Source organism: Crotalus tigris, unplaced genomic scaffold (genome assembly GCF_016545835.1).
Source record: "Crotalus tigris isolate CLP2741 ecotype Arizona unplaced genomic scaffold, ASM1654583v1 scf7180000017666.27876245, whole genome shotgun sequence".
NCBI classification, from domain to species: Eukaryota; Metazoa; Chordata; class Lepidosauria; order Squamata; family Viperidae; genus Crotalus; species Crotalus tigris.
Window position 1 is genome coordinate 5,501,221 of NW_024096551.1, and position 21,421 is coordinate 5,522,641.

Genomic DNA, 21,421 nt, shown 5'->3' on the forward strand with positions numbered 1-21,421 from the left:
AGAAGCTTCAGGACTCCAACATAGCTAACACTAAAGCTGAGAATTCAAGAAATGAATTTCTCAAGGTGTGCCAAAATTATAGAGCCTTACCCCAACTATACGGATTAAATAAAATAATTTCTAGCTGGCAATTAACTGTGATTTGAGAGCATGACATTAAAAAAAAAGATCCATAATCAACCTTGACTACTGGCAATTTGATGGACACACCAATGCAGTTTTCTCAGAAATAGCATATACTGTAAACAATTTGCCACAATCGCCTTCCAAGATATTTTTCAATTTTCCATAGCCAGAAGCCTTGACATTCTCTGGTAGTCTCATGTTTAATTATCTAATAATCAGAAATACCATGGTTGGCTTCTCTATTTAGACATGGTTAGCTAGATACTACCACCTGCTGACTGTACAATCTATATGGGCTTCCTTTAGCCTAGAATGATTTTGTTACTTATTGGCAGTTTAATGTAATTAATTTCACATGTATTTTAATCTGGTTGTTCCTTCAAGTTACTTAGAGATAATATATGTTGTGCACTCTGCATTTTTACACATAAAAATGTCAGTGGGTGGATTAAATTGAAGAGCCTGACTAATACAGTTTCAGGCTGAATTGTGAAGTATTTTTTTTTAATTTTTAACCAACAAAACAGAACAAAGCAAAACATAATACATATACACACAATATATATATATTCCTCCTTTTTTTACAGCAGTTACGTAACAGTAATCTAATATTTACATTTCCCCCTTATTCTTCTTTAAATATTTATCCTTATAGCCACATTTCTTATTTACATTTTTCTTCCTTCATGTTCTATTTCTAAGAATAATTCATATTATTATTATACATTGTATATATATTTTCACTTTTGACCTTTCCATATTTATTCTCCTCTATTATTTCTAGTCTCCAACCAGATATACACCTTGTTCCATACTATATAATACTCTATGTCTTCCTTTTCTTTTATCTCTTTTGTTAATTTGTCCATCTCAGTACAGTCCAGGATTTTTCTTATTACTTCTTCCTCTGATGGTATATTCTCATTTTTCCAGCACTGTGCATATGCTATTCTTGCCGCCATTATTATATGTAAAATTAAGTACCATACTGCTTTATTATATTTTCTATTTAAAATACCCAACAAAAAGATCTCTGGTTTCCAGTCTACAGCTTGGTCTATTATTTCTTGGATCCATTTTCTTATTGTAGACCAGTATTTTTTTGCAACTGGGCACGTCCACCATAGATGATAATATGTTCCATGTACTTTTTTACATTTCCAACATGTTGGCGAATTATTCTGGAACATCTTGGCAAGCTTTGCAGGTGGAAGATGCCATCTGTAAAACATTTTCAACTGGTTTTCCTTGAATGCCGCCGACATAGTCAATTTTATATTTATTTCCCATATTTTTTCCATTTCTCCAATTCTATATTATATCTGAAATTTTTTGCCCATCTAATCATTGTATCTTTGACAACCTCGTCTTCCATTTTATATCTCAATAGGTATTTGTATAAATTGCTAATTAATTTTATTTCTGTTCCATGTATAATTTTATCCAATTCTTGCGGCTTTTTGGATTTCATATAATTTTTTGTCCTCTGTATATTTAGATTGAATTTGTGTAAATGTCCACCAATCAATCTCTCTGCCAATGTCTTGTTCCATGAATTGTGAAGTATTTAATTGTATATTGCCATGACTGTCACACTAATTCTGAAATCCTTAGGGAAAAAATTCCAAATTCACGTTCAATGTATTTTGGTTGGTTCTGGATCTGTTTGAAGATGACAGAATTGAAGACAAAATTGATTAGTTTCTTTTTTATGCTAGGTTTTCAGATGGTACTGCATTAGTGCTGAATTTTAAGAATTATTGTGCTTCAATGAGGAATCTAGTTATTTTACTTCTTTAATGTTCATAAAATTAAAGAACATTTACATTATAAAAAACTTTTACCATGAACATGGGTAAAGTTTGTAGATTGTAAATTCAATGTCCCACAAAATACTCAGTGTAGTTCCTGGCATGAAGCTTTATTTAGAAATGGGTCCACTTAAAAAAACATAGCCTGCTGATCTTAACCTGTGAAATTAAAATTTTCATATCTATCATAGTCTTTACATAACATAACCAGAATGAACTGGCCTGCTGGCTATTTGAGAAAGGAAGTGAAGTTAACCAGAGATCTGTATAACTCTGGGATACAATATGCATCAGCTTGCCAAAATGAAATCTGTCCATCCAGCTCAGACATCCAGAAAGGATTTGTTAAAGATTCCCCCATGAGAAGTACATTGGGCATCAACAATGGGGTAGCCCAGTGGTGGCAAACCTATGGCACGCGTGACAGAGGCAGCACTCAGAGCCCTCTCTATGGGCACGCACGCTGTTGCCCCAGCAGAGTTCGCCAGAGTAGTGAGCATGTGGCGTTTGGAAGCGATGCGCCAGGGAGTGAGCAAGTGGGGTTGGCCCCCCAGGGATGCCATGCTCACCCAGTCTGCTGTGACCACTGCAGCCATGCCCACCCAGTGGGCCATGCCCCCCACCTCCCCTGAGGGCACCACAATGCTGATGCAGCCCTGGCACTTTGCGATAAATAAGTGGGTCACTGGGGTAGCCCTTCCCCCACCCCATGGATCATTTTTCTTGCATTTTCAGAAGCAAGTAAAAGCCATCCAGTCTAGTTGAGGGTTTGTTTCAATCTGACACAATTCAAACATATTTTAGGAATTTGTATTCATAGTCTGCAATTATGGGTTGTTTGGTAATACATATAATTTATATGTATGTGTGTGTTATTTTGTTGTGCTATTATTCCCCAGCCAGAGAATGACAAGATTTTCTTATTTTTTTTTTAGATTTCTTTTTTAATCTCACCTTTATTTTATAAGTAACTTAAGGGGGTAAACATACATAATACTCTTTACTTCTCCCATTTTCCACACATCAATAATCCTGGGAGGTGGATTGGAAGGAGAGAGATTAACAGGTCCAAAGTCACCCAGCTGGTTTTCATGCGTAAAGTGGGACTGGAACTCAGTCTCCTGGTTTCTAGCTGAGCTCTTTAACCACTACACCAAGCTGGCAAGTTCTACGTTAAATAAAATATACCAAAAATAGGCATCTTCTAAGAACAGTGTCCCCCCTTTCTGTGCTTAATATGGATGAGTACATAATTTTTAAAAAAGTTTGTTGCAGCTACTTCTGAGAGCAAACTCCTATTTTCATGTTAAATTTCAAGAAAATGTTCTCTAAGATTATAATTTTTCCTTTTGTTCTCCCTCCCCCCAACCATAGGCTTCTATTGCAGTAACTTTGGAATATTAATGCTGATTTTTGACAGTGTCAGGTGATGAAATTGTGTTCCACTGATGCAGAATTTTGTTTGTTCAGATCCCTAGAGGGTGAATATATTTGTTTCTCTACTTTGGTTGCATGTAAAAACTCCAAGAATGACCTCTAAGTTTATAAAAGATTTTTGCTTTTAAGGGAAAGTAGTTCAGCTGCAACCATTTTTATACAATATGGTGAAGAACCTCAGGAAGTGAGAGCATGCATGATGACATTTTTAAAGTTTCCACAGTATTCATGTTTTTATGTCAAAACTTTCCCACACAAGTTCAATTTACATGTTTTTCTATAACAGTAACCCTAAGAGATGAACCAAAATCAGCCAGGACTGATAGTGGGATAGATTCCTGATCTTCCAGATGTAGTCAGGCATTTTATATCACTGCACTACATAGATGGATCTCAAAATGGAGCTATCTTTATACTAATGTTGTGACTGATATTAAATCTAATTCCTGATTATTGAAAACTCAAATTATAGAGGTTTATTAACATTTTCACTGATGTTTCTCAGGAACTAGTTTTCAGGGGAATGCTGTCAGCAGCATATGATCTCCTATTGGGCACCTCTATCCTTTCTGAATTTGTTTAATTCCTTATACAATAGTTTAAGATGGCCATCCTCACACCATACAGGAGTAAATTCCAGAGTTCAGCTATGTACTCTTTGGAACAATCTCTCCTCTTTGTCTGCCCCAAATCTTATACCATTCAGACTCATAAGATAATCTTCAGTTCTAGCATTGTGAGAAACAGAGAAATTGTTACCTGCTTTTTCAGTATTACACCATGTATCACATGCTTATCATTTAAGAAAAATGATTTAAAAATAACATCTTTAAATGAAATTATTCATGTCCCTGGTCAGTTAATTCTTTTTTCTCCATCTTTTCCAGATCTAAAGCCAAGTCCAGTTACTAGAATGGAACACAATATTTTAAATGTGATCATTCTACAGACTTATGCAAGTAATGCATTTCTTTTATTCAGTCTTCCCTAAATGTATGCCCCAATGAATTATTAACTATTCCCATCTATATCTAACTGTAATAAATCTGCAGCCTTGAAAGTTATATACATTTGCAAATAATAGGAGGTTCTGTAACAGTAGATTTTGCTAATAAATAAATCATGATTAAACAAGAACATTTTTGAAGAAAACAACTGTGAAGTCCACTGATTTTGTTACAACAGTATACACTATCTAAGGAAATTATATGCATTGATACAAAGAGTAACAAGTTCCGGTTAACAGTGTTTTATCTGAGGATACATGTTTTTCATGTTTAAAAAGCTTTCAGATTTTAAATCAATCCCATCAGATGGTGGTGCTGGTTATACAATGCTCTTCAACACTATTGACAAGAATCCTGAGATCTGGAGCAGCTTTCAGAGACACAATATTGTACGGAAGTGACTGGAGTGGAAACAACATTGAACGGCTTCTGTGCTTTATTCTCTTCCCTCCTATACCATCAATTCTTCCTTCTGTTTCTTGTTTGTGGTAACTGAGCTGTGTCACAATGATTAACTCAAATGAAGACATTAATAAGAGAACTGTGTGTAGAACCATTTCTGTCAGGTGAACTACCCTTTCCATAATTTGCAAAAAGAACCATTTGTTTTTACTTTTGAGTGAAAACCATTATTACCTAAACATTTTCATCAAAATTATATAACATTTACAAACACAGAGATCTCTTTTATTAGAAGAAAATACTTATTGCAAGGTCCGTGATCTCCAAGATACAAAACTAAAGTACGTATTTCCACCATAGCAGGAAGCAACAACGAAGGCAAAGAACTGCATGGGGGGGGAGAGGGGGAGGGACAGAGAGAAAATAATTAGAAAACAGTAAACATCTTCAGCCAGATTTTTACTTATATTTAGGTATAATAGAAGGTATAGTATAAAAATAAATTTAATATCACATTGTTTCCATTCCTAGCAAGACACTAAATTCTGTGGAAGAAATATTATTGAGCCTTAATGTATTCATAGTATTAGGATGACTTTGCAATAGCAATTCCATATTGACATTAGTGAAAACAAGTGACATTTTTGATTGCTATTAACTGGAAGTTAATGAGTAGTTAAATAATATTGCTTTTTTACTGTTTTGTACGTATTTAACAAGTTTGTTTCCATGGTACTTTATTTATATTAACTGTGGCTTAACACTGCAAATTCTGATTTAATTTGCAAGAGAAAAGGAAATAAACATTATTAAATAGTCTTGTATCTAACAGTCCAATAGGTTGGAGAACTGATATTCTCAGTAAACAAAAAGTAAATTGAAACCTAGATGTTCCTCAAAAATAAATCTCATCTACCATGTTTATCCTTGTTCCGTTATACATAGGTTCTAACATTTTACCTAGAGCTTTCCACATACTCAGCCATATATTTATAGCATGAAAGGCTAAACAATACTTTTTTTTTTCTTCTCATGAAGAAAACAAAAGATTTTATGTGTTTGTTTGATTTCCAAAGCTGTCTAATTGCCATGTGACTCAAGCATTTTCCAAATACTGAATTTCATGCATAACTCCAAAATAAGAATTTGGCTTTTCTAGGCAGTTTTGCCCCTTTATGCATTACTGCCTTGTCGTGGCGAAGGGGCTTGCGTAATTCAATGAAGCTATAAGCTATGCCGTGCAGGGCCACCCAAGACGGACAGGTTATAGCAGAGAGTTCTGACAAAATGTGATCCACTGGAGAAGGAAATGGCAAACCACTCCAGTATCTTTGCCATGAAAACCCCATGGACAGTACTAAAAGGCAAAAAGATATGACGCTGGAAGATAAGCCCCTCAGGTCGGAAGGTGTCCAATATGCTACTGGGGAAGAGCAGAGGGCTAGTACTAGTAGCACCAGAAAGAATGAAGCGACTGGGCCAAAGCCGAAAGGACGCTCAGCTGTGGATATATCTGGTGGTGAAAGGAAAGTCCGATGCTTTAAAGATTTTTTCTCCATAGGAACCTGGAATGTAAGATCCATGAATCAAGGCAAGCTAGACGTAGTCAAAAAAGAGATGACAAGACTGAACATCGACATCTTAGGAATCAGCGAACTAAAATGGACAGGAATGGGTGAATTTAACTCAGATGACCATCAGGTATACTACTGTGGGCAAGAATCCCTCAGAAGAAATGGAGTAGCCTTCATAGTCAATAAAAGAATAGGAAAAGCAATACTGGGATACAATCCCCAAAATGACAGAATGATCTCAATTCGAATCCAAGGCAAACCATTCAATATCACAATAGTCCAAATCTATGCCCCAACCACTGGTGCTGAAGAGGATGAAATTGACCGGTTCTATGAAGCCCTATAGCACCTTATAGAATTAACACCAAAAAATGATGTACTTATCATCATGGGGGATTTGAATGCTAAGGTAGGAAGCCAAAAGATAACCGGAATAACAGGCAAGTTTGGCCTTGGAGTACAAAATGAAGCAGGGCACAGGCTAATAGAGTTTTGTCAAGAGAATACGATGGTCATAACAAACACTCTTTTCCAACAACCCAAGAGACGGCTCTACACATGGACATCACCAGATGGTCAACATAGAAATCAGATTGACTATGTGCTCTGCAGCCAAAGATGGAGAAGCTCTATACAGTCAGTAAAAACAAGACCAGGAGCTGACTGTGGCTCAGATCATGAGCTTCTCGTTGCAAAATTTAGGCTTAAATTGAAAAAAGTAGGGAAAAGCACTAGGCCACTCAGGTATGAACTAAATCATATTCCTGATGAATATACAGTAGAGGTGACAAATAGATTTAAGGAATTGGATCTGATAGACAGAGTGCCTGAAGAACTATGGATGGAAGTTCGCAACATTGTACAAGAGGTAGCAACTAAAACCATCCCAAAGAAAAAGAAATGCAAGAAAGCAAAATGGCTGTCTGAGGAAGCTTTGCAAATAGCTGAGGAAAGAAGGGAAGCGAAAGGCAAGGAGAAAGAGAAAGATACACCCAATTGAATGCAGAATTCCAGAGAGTAGCTAGAAGAGATAAGAATGCCTTCTTAAATGAACAGTGCAAAGAAATAGAAGAAAACAACAGAATAGGGAGGACCAGAGATCTCTTCAAGAAAATTGGAGATATGAAGGGAACGTTTCATGCAAAGATGGGCATGATAAAGGACCAAAAATGGCAGAGACCTAACAGAGGCAGAAGAGATTAAGAAGAGATGGCAAAACTACACAGAAGAACTATACAAGAATGAGCTTAACATCCCAGATAACCACAATGAGATGGTCACTGACCTCGAACCAGACATCCTAGAATGTGAAGTGAAATGGGCCTTAGAAAATCTGAGCAACAACAAAGCTAGTGGAGGTGACAGTATTCCAGCTGAGCTATTCAAAATCTTAAAAGACGATGCAGTAAAAGTGCTACACTCAATTTGCCAGCAAATTTGGAAAACTCAACAGTGGCCACAGGATTGGAAAAGGTCAGTTTACATTCCAATTCCAAAGAAAGGCAATGCCAAAGAATGTTCAAACTATCGCACCATTGCACTCATTTCACATGCTAGTAAAGTTATGCTTAAAATCCTACAAGCTAGACTCCAGCAGTATGTGGATCGAGAACTACCAGAAGTACAGGCAGGATTTCGAAGAGGCAGAGGAACTAGAGATCAAATTGCCAACATACGCTGGATCATGGAGAAAGCTAGGGAGTTCCAGAAAAACATCTACTTCTGCTTCATTGACTATGCAAAAGCCTTTGATTGTGTGGATCACAACAAATTGTGGCAAGTTCTTAAAGAGATGGGAGTACCAGACCATCTCATTTGTCTCTTGAGAAACCTATATGCGGGTCAAGAAGCAACAGTGAGAACCGAACACGGAACCACTGATTGGTTCGAAATTGGAAAAGGAGTCCGGCAAGGCTGTATACTGTTGTCCTGCCTATTTAACTTATATGCAGAGCACATCATGAGAAAGTCAGGGCTAGATGAATCAAAAGTTGGAATTAAGATTGCCGGGAGAAATATCAACAACCTAAGATATGCAGATGATACCACTCTAATGGCAGAAAGTGAAGAGGAACTAAAGAGCCTCTTGATGCGGGTGAAGAAGGAGAGTGCAAAAGTTGGCTTGAAACTCAACATTAAGAAAACCAAAATCATGGCATCCGGCCCTCTCAATTCCTGGCAAATAGATGGGGAAGAAATGGAGGTAGTGACAGATTTTATTTTTCTGGGCTCCAAGATCACCTCAGATGGGGACTGCAGCCAAGAAATTAAAAGACGCTTGCTCCTGGGGAGGAAAGCTATGGCAAATCTAGACAGCATTCTAAAAAGCAGAGACATCACCCTGCCAACAAAAGTGCGTATAGTCCAGGCCATGGTTTTCCCAGTTGCAATGTATGGCTGTGAAAGTTGGACCATAAGAAAGGCTGAGCGCAAAAGAATTGAGGCCTTGAACTATGGTGCTGGAGAAGACTCCTGCGAGTCCCTTGGACTGCAAGGCGTTCAAACCGGTCAGTCCCAGAAGAGATCAACCCCGACTATTCTTTAGAAGGCCAGATCCTGAAGTTGAAACTCAAGTACTTTGGCCACCTAATGAGAAGGAAAGATTTACTGGAGAAGAGCCTAATGCTGGGAAAGATTGAGGGCAATAGAAGAAGGGGACGACAGAGAATGAGATGGCTGGATGGAGTCACTGAAGCAGTACGTGTGAATTTAAATGGACTCCAGAAGATGGTAGAGGACAGGAAGGCCTGGAGGAACGTTGTCCATGGGGTTGCGATGGGTCGGACACGACTTCGCAATTAACAACAACAACAACAAGGCAGTTTTATTTTTAGAAGTTATTTTGGGAGGAATAACAATATTTTAGATAGGAAGATTTTTCTATCCTGGAATAAAAGCCAAGAGATGAAAGGAGTTGGAAAATGAAATATATCAGTGGGATGTCAACATTTTTATAGTACCCAAGCATGACCTATTGAGAACAGTAATGACTTGTGCATACATGTCTGCCACAGGGATATAATTATGTGAATTTAATCATTATAATATTCCCTCCATGGAAAGACAAGGGAAGGAATGTAAGACCATACCTACCTGCCTCCATCATTCTACATCACAATTTGCTGCACAAACCATAGTGGCCTAGTTAATATGCTACCATAAATCACAATATCTTCTAAGCCAAGATCAAATCAGCCACTTTATACTTTAAAACGGGCATGTCAAACACTCAGCCCGTGGCCCGCATCCAATCTGCACAGTCCATGCCCACCCTGGCCCTGCAAGGTCAAAACAAATCCTGATATGTCACAATACAGCCTATGATGCGATCAGGTTTGATGCCCCTGTTTTAGAATATACCTAACCTAGACTGATAGTGGCAAGATTACGAAGTCAGACCTGATTAGTATTTGAATGGTAGACTAGCTAAAAATCCCAGGACTGTAGGGTGTTTATTTAAGTAAAGATAGAAGATATTTTTTTAAAATACTTTTGAATCAGTTTTTGACTCCTGGCAACTGCCTAGAGACTATCACTGCAGTTTTCTTGGCCAGATTTTTTGCTACTACCTCCTTTCTAGGACTGAGAGAGAATTATTAGACCAATCACTACGGCAGACTAGAACTCATCATTTCCTGGTTTCTAGCCTGATGCTTTAATCACTACACCTAGCTGGTTCTCTATGGTTTAGTTTTAGTCAAAGAAATTTAGTTTTATAGTAAACTTGGTTATAAAATCTGTAAGAATAGGTAGTTCCACATAAAGGTAGAAAAGTGGCTTAATCTATCATGTGCACAGGAATCTTTTTCAGATTTCAGCTCTACATCCCAAGGTCCAAATAGCAGAGCAATTAAATAAGAAAAACTCTTCTCCTTATTAATGAATAGAGCATTTATTTATTTCATATGTGATATAATCCAAAAATCTTACATGATGTGGCCATTAGCACACTGCTAGGTGGAAAAAAAGCAGGAATTAAGTAGTACTTAAACAAAAAGTAAGTACAATTTTAAGAATGTCTGGTTATTATAAGTTAACTTGAATCTTATATCTGATTTTGGAGGTAAATGAACCAAAGCAAATAAAAATTCTTTCCCTCACTGCTGATATTAAGTTTAAACATGATCTTACCGAAGATGCTGCCCAACTATTATAATTGTGGTAGTCAAGTTCTTTGGTGACTGTACATGCTTCTGAAATAGCAGCAATTAAGTACAAGAGGAGGGCACTGCCGTTAAAATACAGACCCTACAGGATGTAGGAAAAAAAAAATCAGTATTTCCCCCCCCCTGCAAACATTATTCTATGCATTTTGTATCATTTCCCAGTTTAAAGCCAGTCTGGCTGAGCGTGAAGGAGATGTATTCCCTCATCTGAAAAACATCATGTTGGGGGCAAAGCCACTGTAGCTAAATATTTGTCTGAAATAATATCTTAAGGAACTTAATTTCTCAAAGTAGGTTTGCTGGTGAGAAAAGCCTCCAAACTACTGATTAAAAGAGGAAAATCTTTCCCCTAAACACAATTTACAGGCTGTACTCTTCTCATTATTGTGTACACAGCTTCATGTGATACCAGGATGATCTAAGACACTGGTGACTGCAGGAGAATAGTCAAATGGTAACCCTCATATATTTGACTCAAGCACTGACTAAGAACAACACTTAAAGGTTTCTGGCAGGGCTAAAGATCACAATGACTGGGATAAATCAAAGTGAATGAGGCAGAAGGTATATGCAGTCAGATTGGTGTTCTCAATTTTTCTGTGTATATATCCTGCTGCCCTGACAGTGATTTTGAATAGTAACAATGGATTTTGGCATGCAAAACAGTGGATTAAATTGGAATATGCTGCTTTTCAACCCACTAGTGCCAGGGAAATTATAATTTATCAGAAAAGAGAGAGGAAGCCAAGCTTCTTGCAGATATTCTTTTAGAAGCTAATACATGGGGAAAGGTTAATCTGCATTTTACCATGAAGTCTCTCCTAACTAATCCTCCCTTGCCAAACCAATGTTTTAAAAAAATCTGGCTCAGATGCTATGGAGTGTTTCATAAAACGATGCTATGCCAGCAGAACTGTTGCCGTAGGTTGGTAGACTCTAGCCAATAAAAATGCTTGGGAGTCTCCCTGCAAAATGGGAAATACTGCTCCACTTACAATGTGTTGTGTATTTTCTTAAGGGATCTGCATAAGCTTCTACTTCCATCTTCTTAATTTAACAGTGCAAAGCCAAATATTATGGCCTCATCCACTACAGAAATGTTCTGGGAAGTGTCAAAAGACTGCAATGGATCTGTTTGAAGGTGACAGGTTCCTCTTTTTTGCAATATATATTTGAGTTTCCTGTAAAAAACAAACATGTACTCACAACTGTGGTCCATGGCACTTGAGGTATCCTAGTATAGGTCATTGTCATATAGATGATCAAAAAAAAGAGTGTAAGAATCCAGTAAAACACAGCCACAAACATTATCCATCCAAATACAGGATATAGGAAATAGTCTGTTCCAGCAATCAACATCCACACTAGCAATCCTAGAACCTATAAATATATGAAAAAATAAGGTATTGTTATTGAATGCATACAAATAAAGAAGAAATGTATTATTATGGTATGCAAAGTAAAACATCTAAAAATTGTTTCTGAAAATTTTAATAAAATCTGATTTGATTCCAGAATATGAACTTTCAGATTTTTTTTTATACTTCTGCTCCATTAAAAAAAATAATCTAAACCTGTCAAATAAGATACAGCATATACTGTGTTTCTCCGAAAATAGGCCCAGGTCTTATGTTTACTTTTGATCCAAAAGACCCATTAGGGCTTATTTTGGGGGGATGTCTTATTTTTTCATTATTAAAAAGTTTTATAAGTTTTACAAAAAAAACAAAACAATACAAAAACAAAAAACAACATATACAAAGAAAAAACTAAACATTACACAACAAAACCCCCCTTCCCCTACCCCCACCCAGACACCCCCCCTTCCCCCCCCTGAGCTTCCCAGAGCAGAATATAGGCTTAATTAAAAAACAATTAAAAATTATGTTTATAAAAAAAAGAAAATATAACATTAAAATATATATGTATATATATAAAAATAAAAATTATGAAAAGGCTATATAGTATTTTTTTATATCCAGTTTAAATTGTATAAATTTTATCCACTTATCCCAAACAGCAAGAAATTTCTCTTGCGTTTGTTCCTTTAAAAAAGCCGAAATCTTTGCCATTTCTGCCAAATAAGACACTTTAAGAAACCACTCTTGCAAGGTAGGCAAAGATTCCTTCTTCCAATATTGCCCTACTAACAGCCTTGCGGCTGTAATCAAATTTAACATCAATATAACCTCCTATGTATCACAATCAGTAACTATACCCAAGAAAAATAATTGCGGAGTAAATTTTACCCTCCTTCTAAAAATTCTCTGGATATTCCACCATATCTTAATCCAAAATGCTTTTATCTCTCTGCACGACCACCAAATATGATAATAAGTAGCGTCCATACAACCACACCTCCAACATTTAGGTTGTAAGTCAGGGTACATAAGAGACATTTTTTGTGGATCAAGGTGCCATCTATAAAACATTTTATAAAAATTCTCCCTTAAGTTCTGTGCTTGTGTAAATTTGACATTTCTCACCCAGATGGTTTCCCAGGTATCCAATGGAACTGGCTCACCAAAGTTCTGCGCCCATCTGATCATACAATCTTTAATTAGTTCCGTTTCTGAATCCAATTCAACTAAAACCCCATAAATCCTCTTAATGTGGGTTTGTCTTTGATCCTTCACTTGCTTAATAAAATTTTCATCTTCTCTAAGGAAACCCACCTTACAATCCACCTTCCATCTATCTACTAATTGCCTATATTGGAACCAAGAATAAATAATATTTTCTTGTGCTAACTCTTCCCGTGACTTAAACTGCCAGTTTAGTCCATCCCATCTAAGTAGCTGTCTATAAGACACCATATCCATTTTAGCACCTCTTTTTATTCCTTCTATCGCATGCCAAGGTATAGCCCATAATGGTACTTTAAAATCACTTTTATAATATTTTCTCCAAATCCTAAGTAAAGAAATTCTTAAAATATGAGCTTTAAAGATCCAATCCATTTTTTTATTAAATATTAAATAGGCATGCCACCCAAAAAGTAAATCCCATCCCTCTAGATGGAGTATCTCAGGATTTGTCAAATTTACCCAATCACTAATTAGTGTTAGAACCACCGCATCATAGTATAATTTCAAATTCGGTACCTTGAGTCCACCCCTCTCATGGAAGTCTTGCATAATTTTAAACTTAACCCTTGGCTTTTTCCCTGCCCAAATGAATTTATTGAGGCCTTTCTGCCATTCACTTAGATTAATCTCATTCTTCAAAATCGGTAACATTTGAAACAAAAAGAGAAACTTGGGTAGAATATTCATTTTTATCACTGCAATTCTTCCCATGAGGGATAATTGCAACTTCTCCCAATTCTTCAAGTCTTTCTGTACCCTAACCCACAACCTTTCATAGTTATTTTTAAATAGTTTTGCATTAGAAACAGATAACATCACCCCCAAATATTTTACCTTATTAACAATTTCAAAACCCGTCAAATTAACCAAAGTCTGCTTCTCCTGACTAGTCATATTTTTAGGTAGAATTTTAGTCTTATTAACATTAATCTTGAAACCCGAAACCAAACCATAATAATGAATCAGTTGTAATAACTTTACTACAGAATAAGTAGGTTGTGACAAAGTAACCACCAAGTCATCCGCAAAGGCTCTTAACTTATATTCTTTTTTGTTAACTTCTATTCCTTTAATTTCCTGCGACTCTCGAATTTTGATCAACAATATTTCCAATGTTAAAACAAACAACAACGGTGATAGTGGACATCCCTGCCTAGTACCTTTCTCTATTGTAAAAACCTCTGACAAACTTCCATTAACAATAAGTTGTGCCGTTTGTTTTTGATATATTACCGTAAGGGCTTGTACTATCTTTTCACCAAAATTCATCTCTTCCATTACTCTTAACATAAAATGCCAATTCAGTTGATCAAAAGCTTTTTCAGCATCTAAAAATATCAGCCCTGCAGGAACTTGGTTGTTCTTATCTAAGTATTCTAATAAATTGATAATTTGTCTAACATTATTTTTCATATACCTTCCAGTTATAAACCCAGATTGATCTTTATGCACAAGGTAATGCACAACCCTCATAAGCCTATTTACTAAATTTTTTACAAATATCTTATAATCCACATTTAAAAGAGATATAGGCCTATAATTCTTTGGTAAGGTAAGATCTTGATCCTCCTTTGGAATCAATGATATAAAAGCACTACGCCATGAAGGAGGAATCTCTAGACCAGTGATTCTCAACCTTTCTAATGCCGTGACCCCATAATACAGTTCCCCATGTTGCGGTGACCCCCAAGTGGGTGTGGCCACCAATAAGAGGGAGTAGGACAGCTAGGGAAAAGGGAAAAAAATGGCGGACAGCATGGTTTGGTGACCCTCATGAAATGGTCATTCGACCCCAAATGGGGTCCCGACCCACAGGTTGAGAACCACTGCTCTAGACCCTGTAAAATATCATTAAAAAGATCACCTAATGGTTGAATCATCTCCTCCATTAGAGCTTTATAATAAACAGCAGTTAACCCATCCGTACCCGGTGCTTTCCCTGGTTTCAATTGTTGAATTGCTAACGCAATCTCCTCCTTAGTAATTAAGCCATTAATTTCCTGTTTCTGATCCTCTGTCAGTTTGGGGAAACTAGCCTCACTTAAATATTTGTTTATATCTAAGATTTGCACATCGGTAGATTTATATAATTTTTGGTAATAGTCCAAAAAAGATTTCTTAATCAATTCCTTCTGGGAGACTAATTTACCCTTATAATTTATTTTATCTATTATTCTCTGTCTCTGTTTCTTTCTTAACTGATAAGCCAACCATCTCCCTGGCTTATTAGCATTACAAAATGTATTTTGTTTCATAAACAATAAGTTAGTTGCAGCTTGATCTGCTAACAACATATTAAATTGTGTTCTTAACAACTTTACAGATTCTTTGATGCTTTCATCAGAAGGATTTAAGATCAAAGACTTTTCTTTTAATTTAATTTCATCTTCCAATTCTTTACGTTTCTGAATCTGCTTTTGCTTATGACAGTTATTCATTTTTATCAAGATCCCACGCATAAATGCTTTACCTGCATCCCATACCATTGACATTGAAGTCCCCTTATACATATTTAAGGCAAAATAATCCTTTAAACACTCCTTTAACTTTTGAACATTCTTTTCTTGTCTGAATAGGTTTTCATTCACCCTCCAGGATCTTCTTTCCTCTTTTTCTTGAATCAGCTCCATCCAAACTGGACTATGATCCGTCAACGACCTAGGAAAAATCTTTACATTCTTTACTCTATTATATAAGTCCGTTGTAATAAAAAAAAAGTCAATTCTTGAGAAGGATTGGTGTCTATCTGAAAAAAAAGTGAAATCTCTCTCCTCTTGATTACATTCCCGCCAATAATCCCTTAGTTCCCAATCCTCTTTCATGTCAAAAAAAGGCTTTAGGTAATTTTGCCTGTTTAAAAAAAGGAGAAGAACCTTTCTTATCCCTTTGTATATCTAAAACACCGTTCCAATCACCCATTAGTACCACGGATCTATAGTCCAACAAAGTTATTTTTTGATGTAACAACCTATAAAATTGTTCCTGTTGCTGATTTGGTGCATAAAGTCCCACTATAAGTACTTTCTTACCATATAAGCCAAGTTCAATCATCACATATCTTCCTTGGGGATCTGATTCTACCAGACAAGCTGGTAAATTTTGTTTCACATAGATAACAACTCCCCCCTTTTTCCCAGGAGCAGAAGATACAAAATGAGATCCCAGACGAGCATTAACTAAATATTTCTGATCCTTAAGTAAAATATGAGTTTCCTGTAAACAAATAACATCATCATTATGTTGCTTCAAATAATAAAAGATTTTTTTCCTTTTCTGAGGAGAATTCAATCCATTAACATTCCAGGTCAGAAACTTTGCCATCTCCCTTGGCCAGGAGCCCGGAGAAGACTCCTTCAAGATCTGCCATTGCTGCATGTGTTGCAGAACTCTTGGGTCTTGCTCCTCCCACCGGCGATGAAGCACTTTCAGAAGAAGATTCTTTGGCCTCTTTCTTGCATTGCTCCTTCTCCTTATAAGCTGCACGGGTCATTCTCTGCTCTTTAACCTCCGTTTGACGTTGCCATTCAGCTTGCAGCATCCCAGCAGAGACCAGACCTAATGCCTCAGATTGCTGCCCCAACTCTTTACCACTCAAGGATTTCTGAACAGATGAAACTGAGCCTGCACCCAGGACCGTATTATAAAACTCTCTGGCTTTATCAACCGTATTCAATCTATAACGCGTCCCCGCATGGCTCAGAACAATACCCATCGGGATCTCCCATCTAAATGGCATCGATCTGGCTTTAAGCTCATTAACTAGAAAAGAAAAATCTTTCCTATTTCTTAAGATTTTGGATGGGATTTCCTTTAAAATAATAATATCTTGGGAAGCAATCTGGAATCTCTTATTATAAAAGGCTTGTACAATTTCATTACGCAGAGACTTCTTTGTAAAATAAATCACCACATCTCTAGGCAAATTCTTCTGCTTCGCAATCCAAGAGTTGACTCTATAAATTTTTTCCACTTCTCTGCGTAATTCTCCTTTATCCATATTCAGAGCAATAGCTAAGTCAGTAAGCACCATCTCCATCAGATCTTGATTCATGTCTTCCTTAAGGCCTCTAATCCTCAAGGCATACTCCATCTGTCTGTACTGAAACATAAGAATATCTTCTTGTGAAGTCTCCACCTTCCTTTCCACATCTTGAAATTTCACATCAAAAGAATCAACTTTATCTTCCACTTCCTCTAGTCTCGAATCCAGCTTCACCACCACCGTAGCCAAGCCTGATACAGCTGCAACTATATCTTGCCGCAAAATGGTATTATTGTCTTCTAATAAATTCTTTATCCCACTTATCTCTTCTTTAATTTCGGATTTAATCTGTATGACAAATTGCTTCATTTCATCTCTCATTTGAGACACAGCATCTCCCATTATGCCTTTAACCTCTTGTACTGACAGACCTGGCAAAGGAGGGGAGGGTGGTGGCTGAGTCGGTGGTACATGTTTAGATTGTTGTTGTGATTGTGCAGTAGGAGTTATAGGAGAAGAGACCGCCTTAGATGTTATAGAAGGCGGCTGTCTCTTTGAAGCCATTTTATATGACACAGTTCTCACTTCCCTTCTCCCCAAAGAAAGGGGAGGGGGAAGAAAAAAAAAGAATTTTTTAAAAAGACAGCAAAAGCACTATAATCCTTAAAAATCCAAGGAAAAAAGAGAAAGAAAAAAAATCGAAAGAGAAATCCAGTACCAGAAACAAAAAAAAAAAACCAAAAGCAAAATCATTAAAGTCCAGTTCTTTAAAAACAAAAGAGAAACAAAGGGGGAAAAAAAGACTCCAACACTTTCAAAACGCCATCTTATTTCCTCTCTCCGTATCAACAAAGGAAAGAACAAAGGAGAGATAACCAAAACTAAATAAATTAAAAAAAAATCCTAAACTATATAAAAGAATCCTTTAAGCCGCTCTGTCCATTTTAAAAATTACTCACCAGGACGCTATATTCACGGAGATAGAGGCGGCGGTTTCTTTTGCTTCCAAGAAGCAAAAACAGCTGGGAGGCGGAGATCAGCAGGAGCTCCGAGGGAACACTCCTTTCACCCCCTCTAGAAATGAATCCAGAGGGGGTTCAGGGGTTCTACCTCTACTCCTGCGTTCTCTATCCCTTCCCTTTGCCCAGGAAGGGAATTCCGAACCGCGGGCCAGCTGATACGCGCTGCGCTCCGCGATTCTGACACCTTCCCAGCTGGACGGCTACAAGGTAGCCGCCATCGCCCCGTACCGGAAGCTCCTTATTTTATTATTTTTTCATCACAAGACCCAGCCTGGCTGATGCCCCCCCCAGGTGACTCAGTGTGGGGGAGGAAGACTTTGGAAACTGCCTTTCGTTTACATTCATCATCAATATTGTAATCTGTCCCTTTATTTTTCAAAAAAATGATTTGTATTTACCACAATTAGCCTCCTTGAACGCCAATGGCAAGGGGCGGTGTGAATTCTGTGCATGAGCCGCAGAAATACAAACACTCGCATCCTCAAAGCTCACAACACTTCCTCGCTTGGGGCACACCACTGTTTTACAGGTGCACTCAACTTTGTGGCTCAGCTAAACTCTTCAGCTGCAGCAGGCTGCAGTTCCCATCACCTTCAGGAAGCCTGGGCAATGGAAACAGTTCCTTGCAGCTGAAGCAATCTGGCTCGCCCAGGGTCAGCTTGACCATCACAGGCGGCATAGCCCATCCCTGTCCTCCAGCTCTGCCACACATGTGGGAAGAGCTTCCCAGCCTGACCCTGGGCGAGCCGGATTGCTTACAGGGAGAGGCTACGTGTTTCAGGAGAACGACTGCAAAGGGCATGCGTGGATCCCTGCAACTCCTGGAGGCTCCAAGTACTGTTTTTGTCACCCTCAGTTTCCCACTCCACCCCAGCCCCACTAGGCTGATCTGGTGGGCGGGATTGCCTTCCTCCTTCCCCACTGCTACATTGACAGTTGATGCTGCCCTCCTGAGAGGAAGCAAGGCGATTGGATGGCAGCCATGCGATGAATGGAGATAGACTATCCCCCAACCTCAGCCACCCTCTCCACAGAAGTTGATCTGAGTTGGCCAGCCAGGCACCAAAGTGCTACCGAAAACAGTGGAGTCTGTGTGCTTTGTCCTCCTGCAACACACAGCCTCTCCCTATAAGCAATCTGGTTTGCCCAGGGTCAGGCTGGGCATCGCAGAAGGCTCATCCCGCATGTGTGGTGGAGCTGGAGGATGGAGATGGGCCACAGGGATGGGCCAAGCCTCCCATGATGGCCAACCTGACCCTGGGCAAGCCGGATTGCTTCAGCTGCAAGGAGCCTGGACTAAGGTTTTCATTGCCCAGGCTTCTTGAAGGTGATGGGAACTGCAGCCTGCCGCAGCTGAAAAGTTTAGCTGAGCTGCAAAGTTGAACGCACTTGTAAAGCAGTGGTGCACCCCGAGTGAGGAAGGGTTATGAGGATGCGAGTGTCTGTATTTCTATGACTCATGTGCAGAATTCACACTGCGCCTTGCCATTGGCATTCAAGGAAGCTAATTGCGGTAAATACAAATCATTTTTTTGAAAAATAAAGGGATGGATTACAATATTGATGATGAATGTAAATAAAAAGGCAGTTTCCAAAGCCTTTCTCCCCCGCTGGGGGCAACCTGAGTTGCCTCCCAGAGTGGGACGACTCGGGATGCCTAGCTTTCTTTCTCATCCTTCCACAGAAGAAGAAAAAGCTGGCAAAGCCCACAGGGCAATGCTGACTGCTTCCGGAGGCTGCTTCAGGGTAAGGGTGAAAAAGAGAAGTTAATGGTTGAGGCCCCAGCCAGTCCTCATCACCATTTGCCTGCTCGATTCCCCAATCCAGGACAGAGATAGAAAAGAGGCAGCCTCTGCTTGCCTCAGGCATCGGCTTTCTTAACATTCAGGCCACCTCACAGCGGTGGCACCAGCAGCAGGCAAGGCGGGGGGAGGCACGTGATTCAGCCTGCCAAAAAACATACAGTGGGATGGAGTGGGTGGAGTCTTAAGTAGAGCTTATTTGGGGGGGTAAGGCTTATATTAGACCCAACCCCAAAAATCAAGCTAGGTCTTATTTTCGGGGTAGGTCTTATTTTCAGGGAAACATGTTATTAATCTAAGCTGATCATAAAAATACTAAGCAAGTTGAACTTAGATAGATTTTGAATGAGAGATCAGCAAGAAATCTCAGGGCTGTAGATTAGGTTGAAGAGTTGAAGAAGACAGTAACAGCAAACTTTAGCACTGATGCCAAAAAACTATAAATATGTTCAAATAATCACAGGAATCAATACAAAAGTGACTTTAATTTCATTCTATAAATCTTTGCTATACTTGTTTGCTTACAATATCAATGTTAGAACTAAAGTAAAATTACAGCCAGTATTTGTAGGTTCTTCAAAAAGATAATCAGTATTGGAAATATTTCAAAGTGGGGGAAGTAATATAGAAATTGTTCTGGCTGGCATGTATTGGACTCTGTGAGACATCTTTCATTAATATCACCACTGATCAGTCAACTGTTGTTCATTGTGACAATGCTGAGTAGAATTCATTCAGCACACCTTAATACATAGAACCAACTAGCATGCAAGCTATTTAATAGTTTCTATTATTTGATATAATATAAAAAATAGAGAATATTTTTCCAGCAACAGAAAGGAAAGGGTAGAACTTGAAAAAATATAACTTTTGGCAGATTTAGAATTCAAATAAATACTGTTTCATCTTTCCCATATAGAAGTATGAACTGATCACTTCTGAACAAATATGATATCTGTTTATATAACATAAATCAAGTTTCAACAAAAAAAGTATAAACAGTGGAAGGAGATTTCAGATACTGTACTGTGGATTTATTATTAAGGTGCTATGATAATATCATCTTAGTGAGGGACTGAAAATTCATGGATTATACATAGCACACATTGTTTCAACTTTACATAATTAAAGGCGATACCAATCTTTACAGAAAAATACCTGGCATTTTGTGCTATGGTTGGGTTTTTTTTTAAATTCTAAAAAATACTTCAGAACCTTGCCATAATTACCAACAAACCCAACAACATGAGTAATGGTTATTGATGATTTGAGGCTTAGTCTTACCAGTAACATAAATGATGTAAGTAATTTTAGAACAAAAATGTAAAAGTAAAAATAACTGAAAAACAGTTGTAAGTTCTTAAAAGTAGTTAAAGAATACTACAGCACAATCCTGGTTCCATTGATCCCTAAAATATATAAATAATCAGCCTTTAAGTCTCCTGGGTCCCTTTTCTGCTGTCCTAGCCCTGCTTAGAATAGAGGTACCATGTTTCCCTGAAAG

General features: G+C 37.9%; 1 protein-coding gene across 2 annotated transcripts in view; it reads right to left on the bottom strand.

Annotated features, from left to right (window-relative positions):
- Positions 1-2,860: 2,860 nt before the first annotated feature.
- CMTM8 (CKLF like MARVEL transmembrane domain containing 8) overlaps positions 2,861-21,421 on the bottom strand; it is a 43,066-nt gene continuing 24,505 nt past the window's right edge. For both annotated transcript variants that reach the window (XM_039336323.1, XM_039336324.1), the window contains 3 exons: positions 11,730-11,903; positions 10,489-10,605; positions 2,861-5,169 (listed from right to left, as the gene is read on the bottom strand). In XM_039336323.1, coding sequence (XP_039192257.1) covers positions 5,086-5,169; positions 10,489-10,605; positions 11,730-11,903 — 375 coding nt within the window. In that variant the 3' untranslated portion in view covers positions 2,861-5,085. The remainder of the gene's footprint in view (positions 5,170-10,488; positions 10,606-11,729; positions 11,904-21,421) is intronic.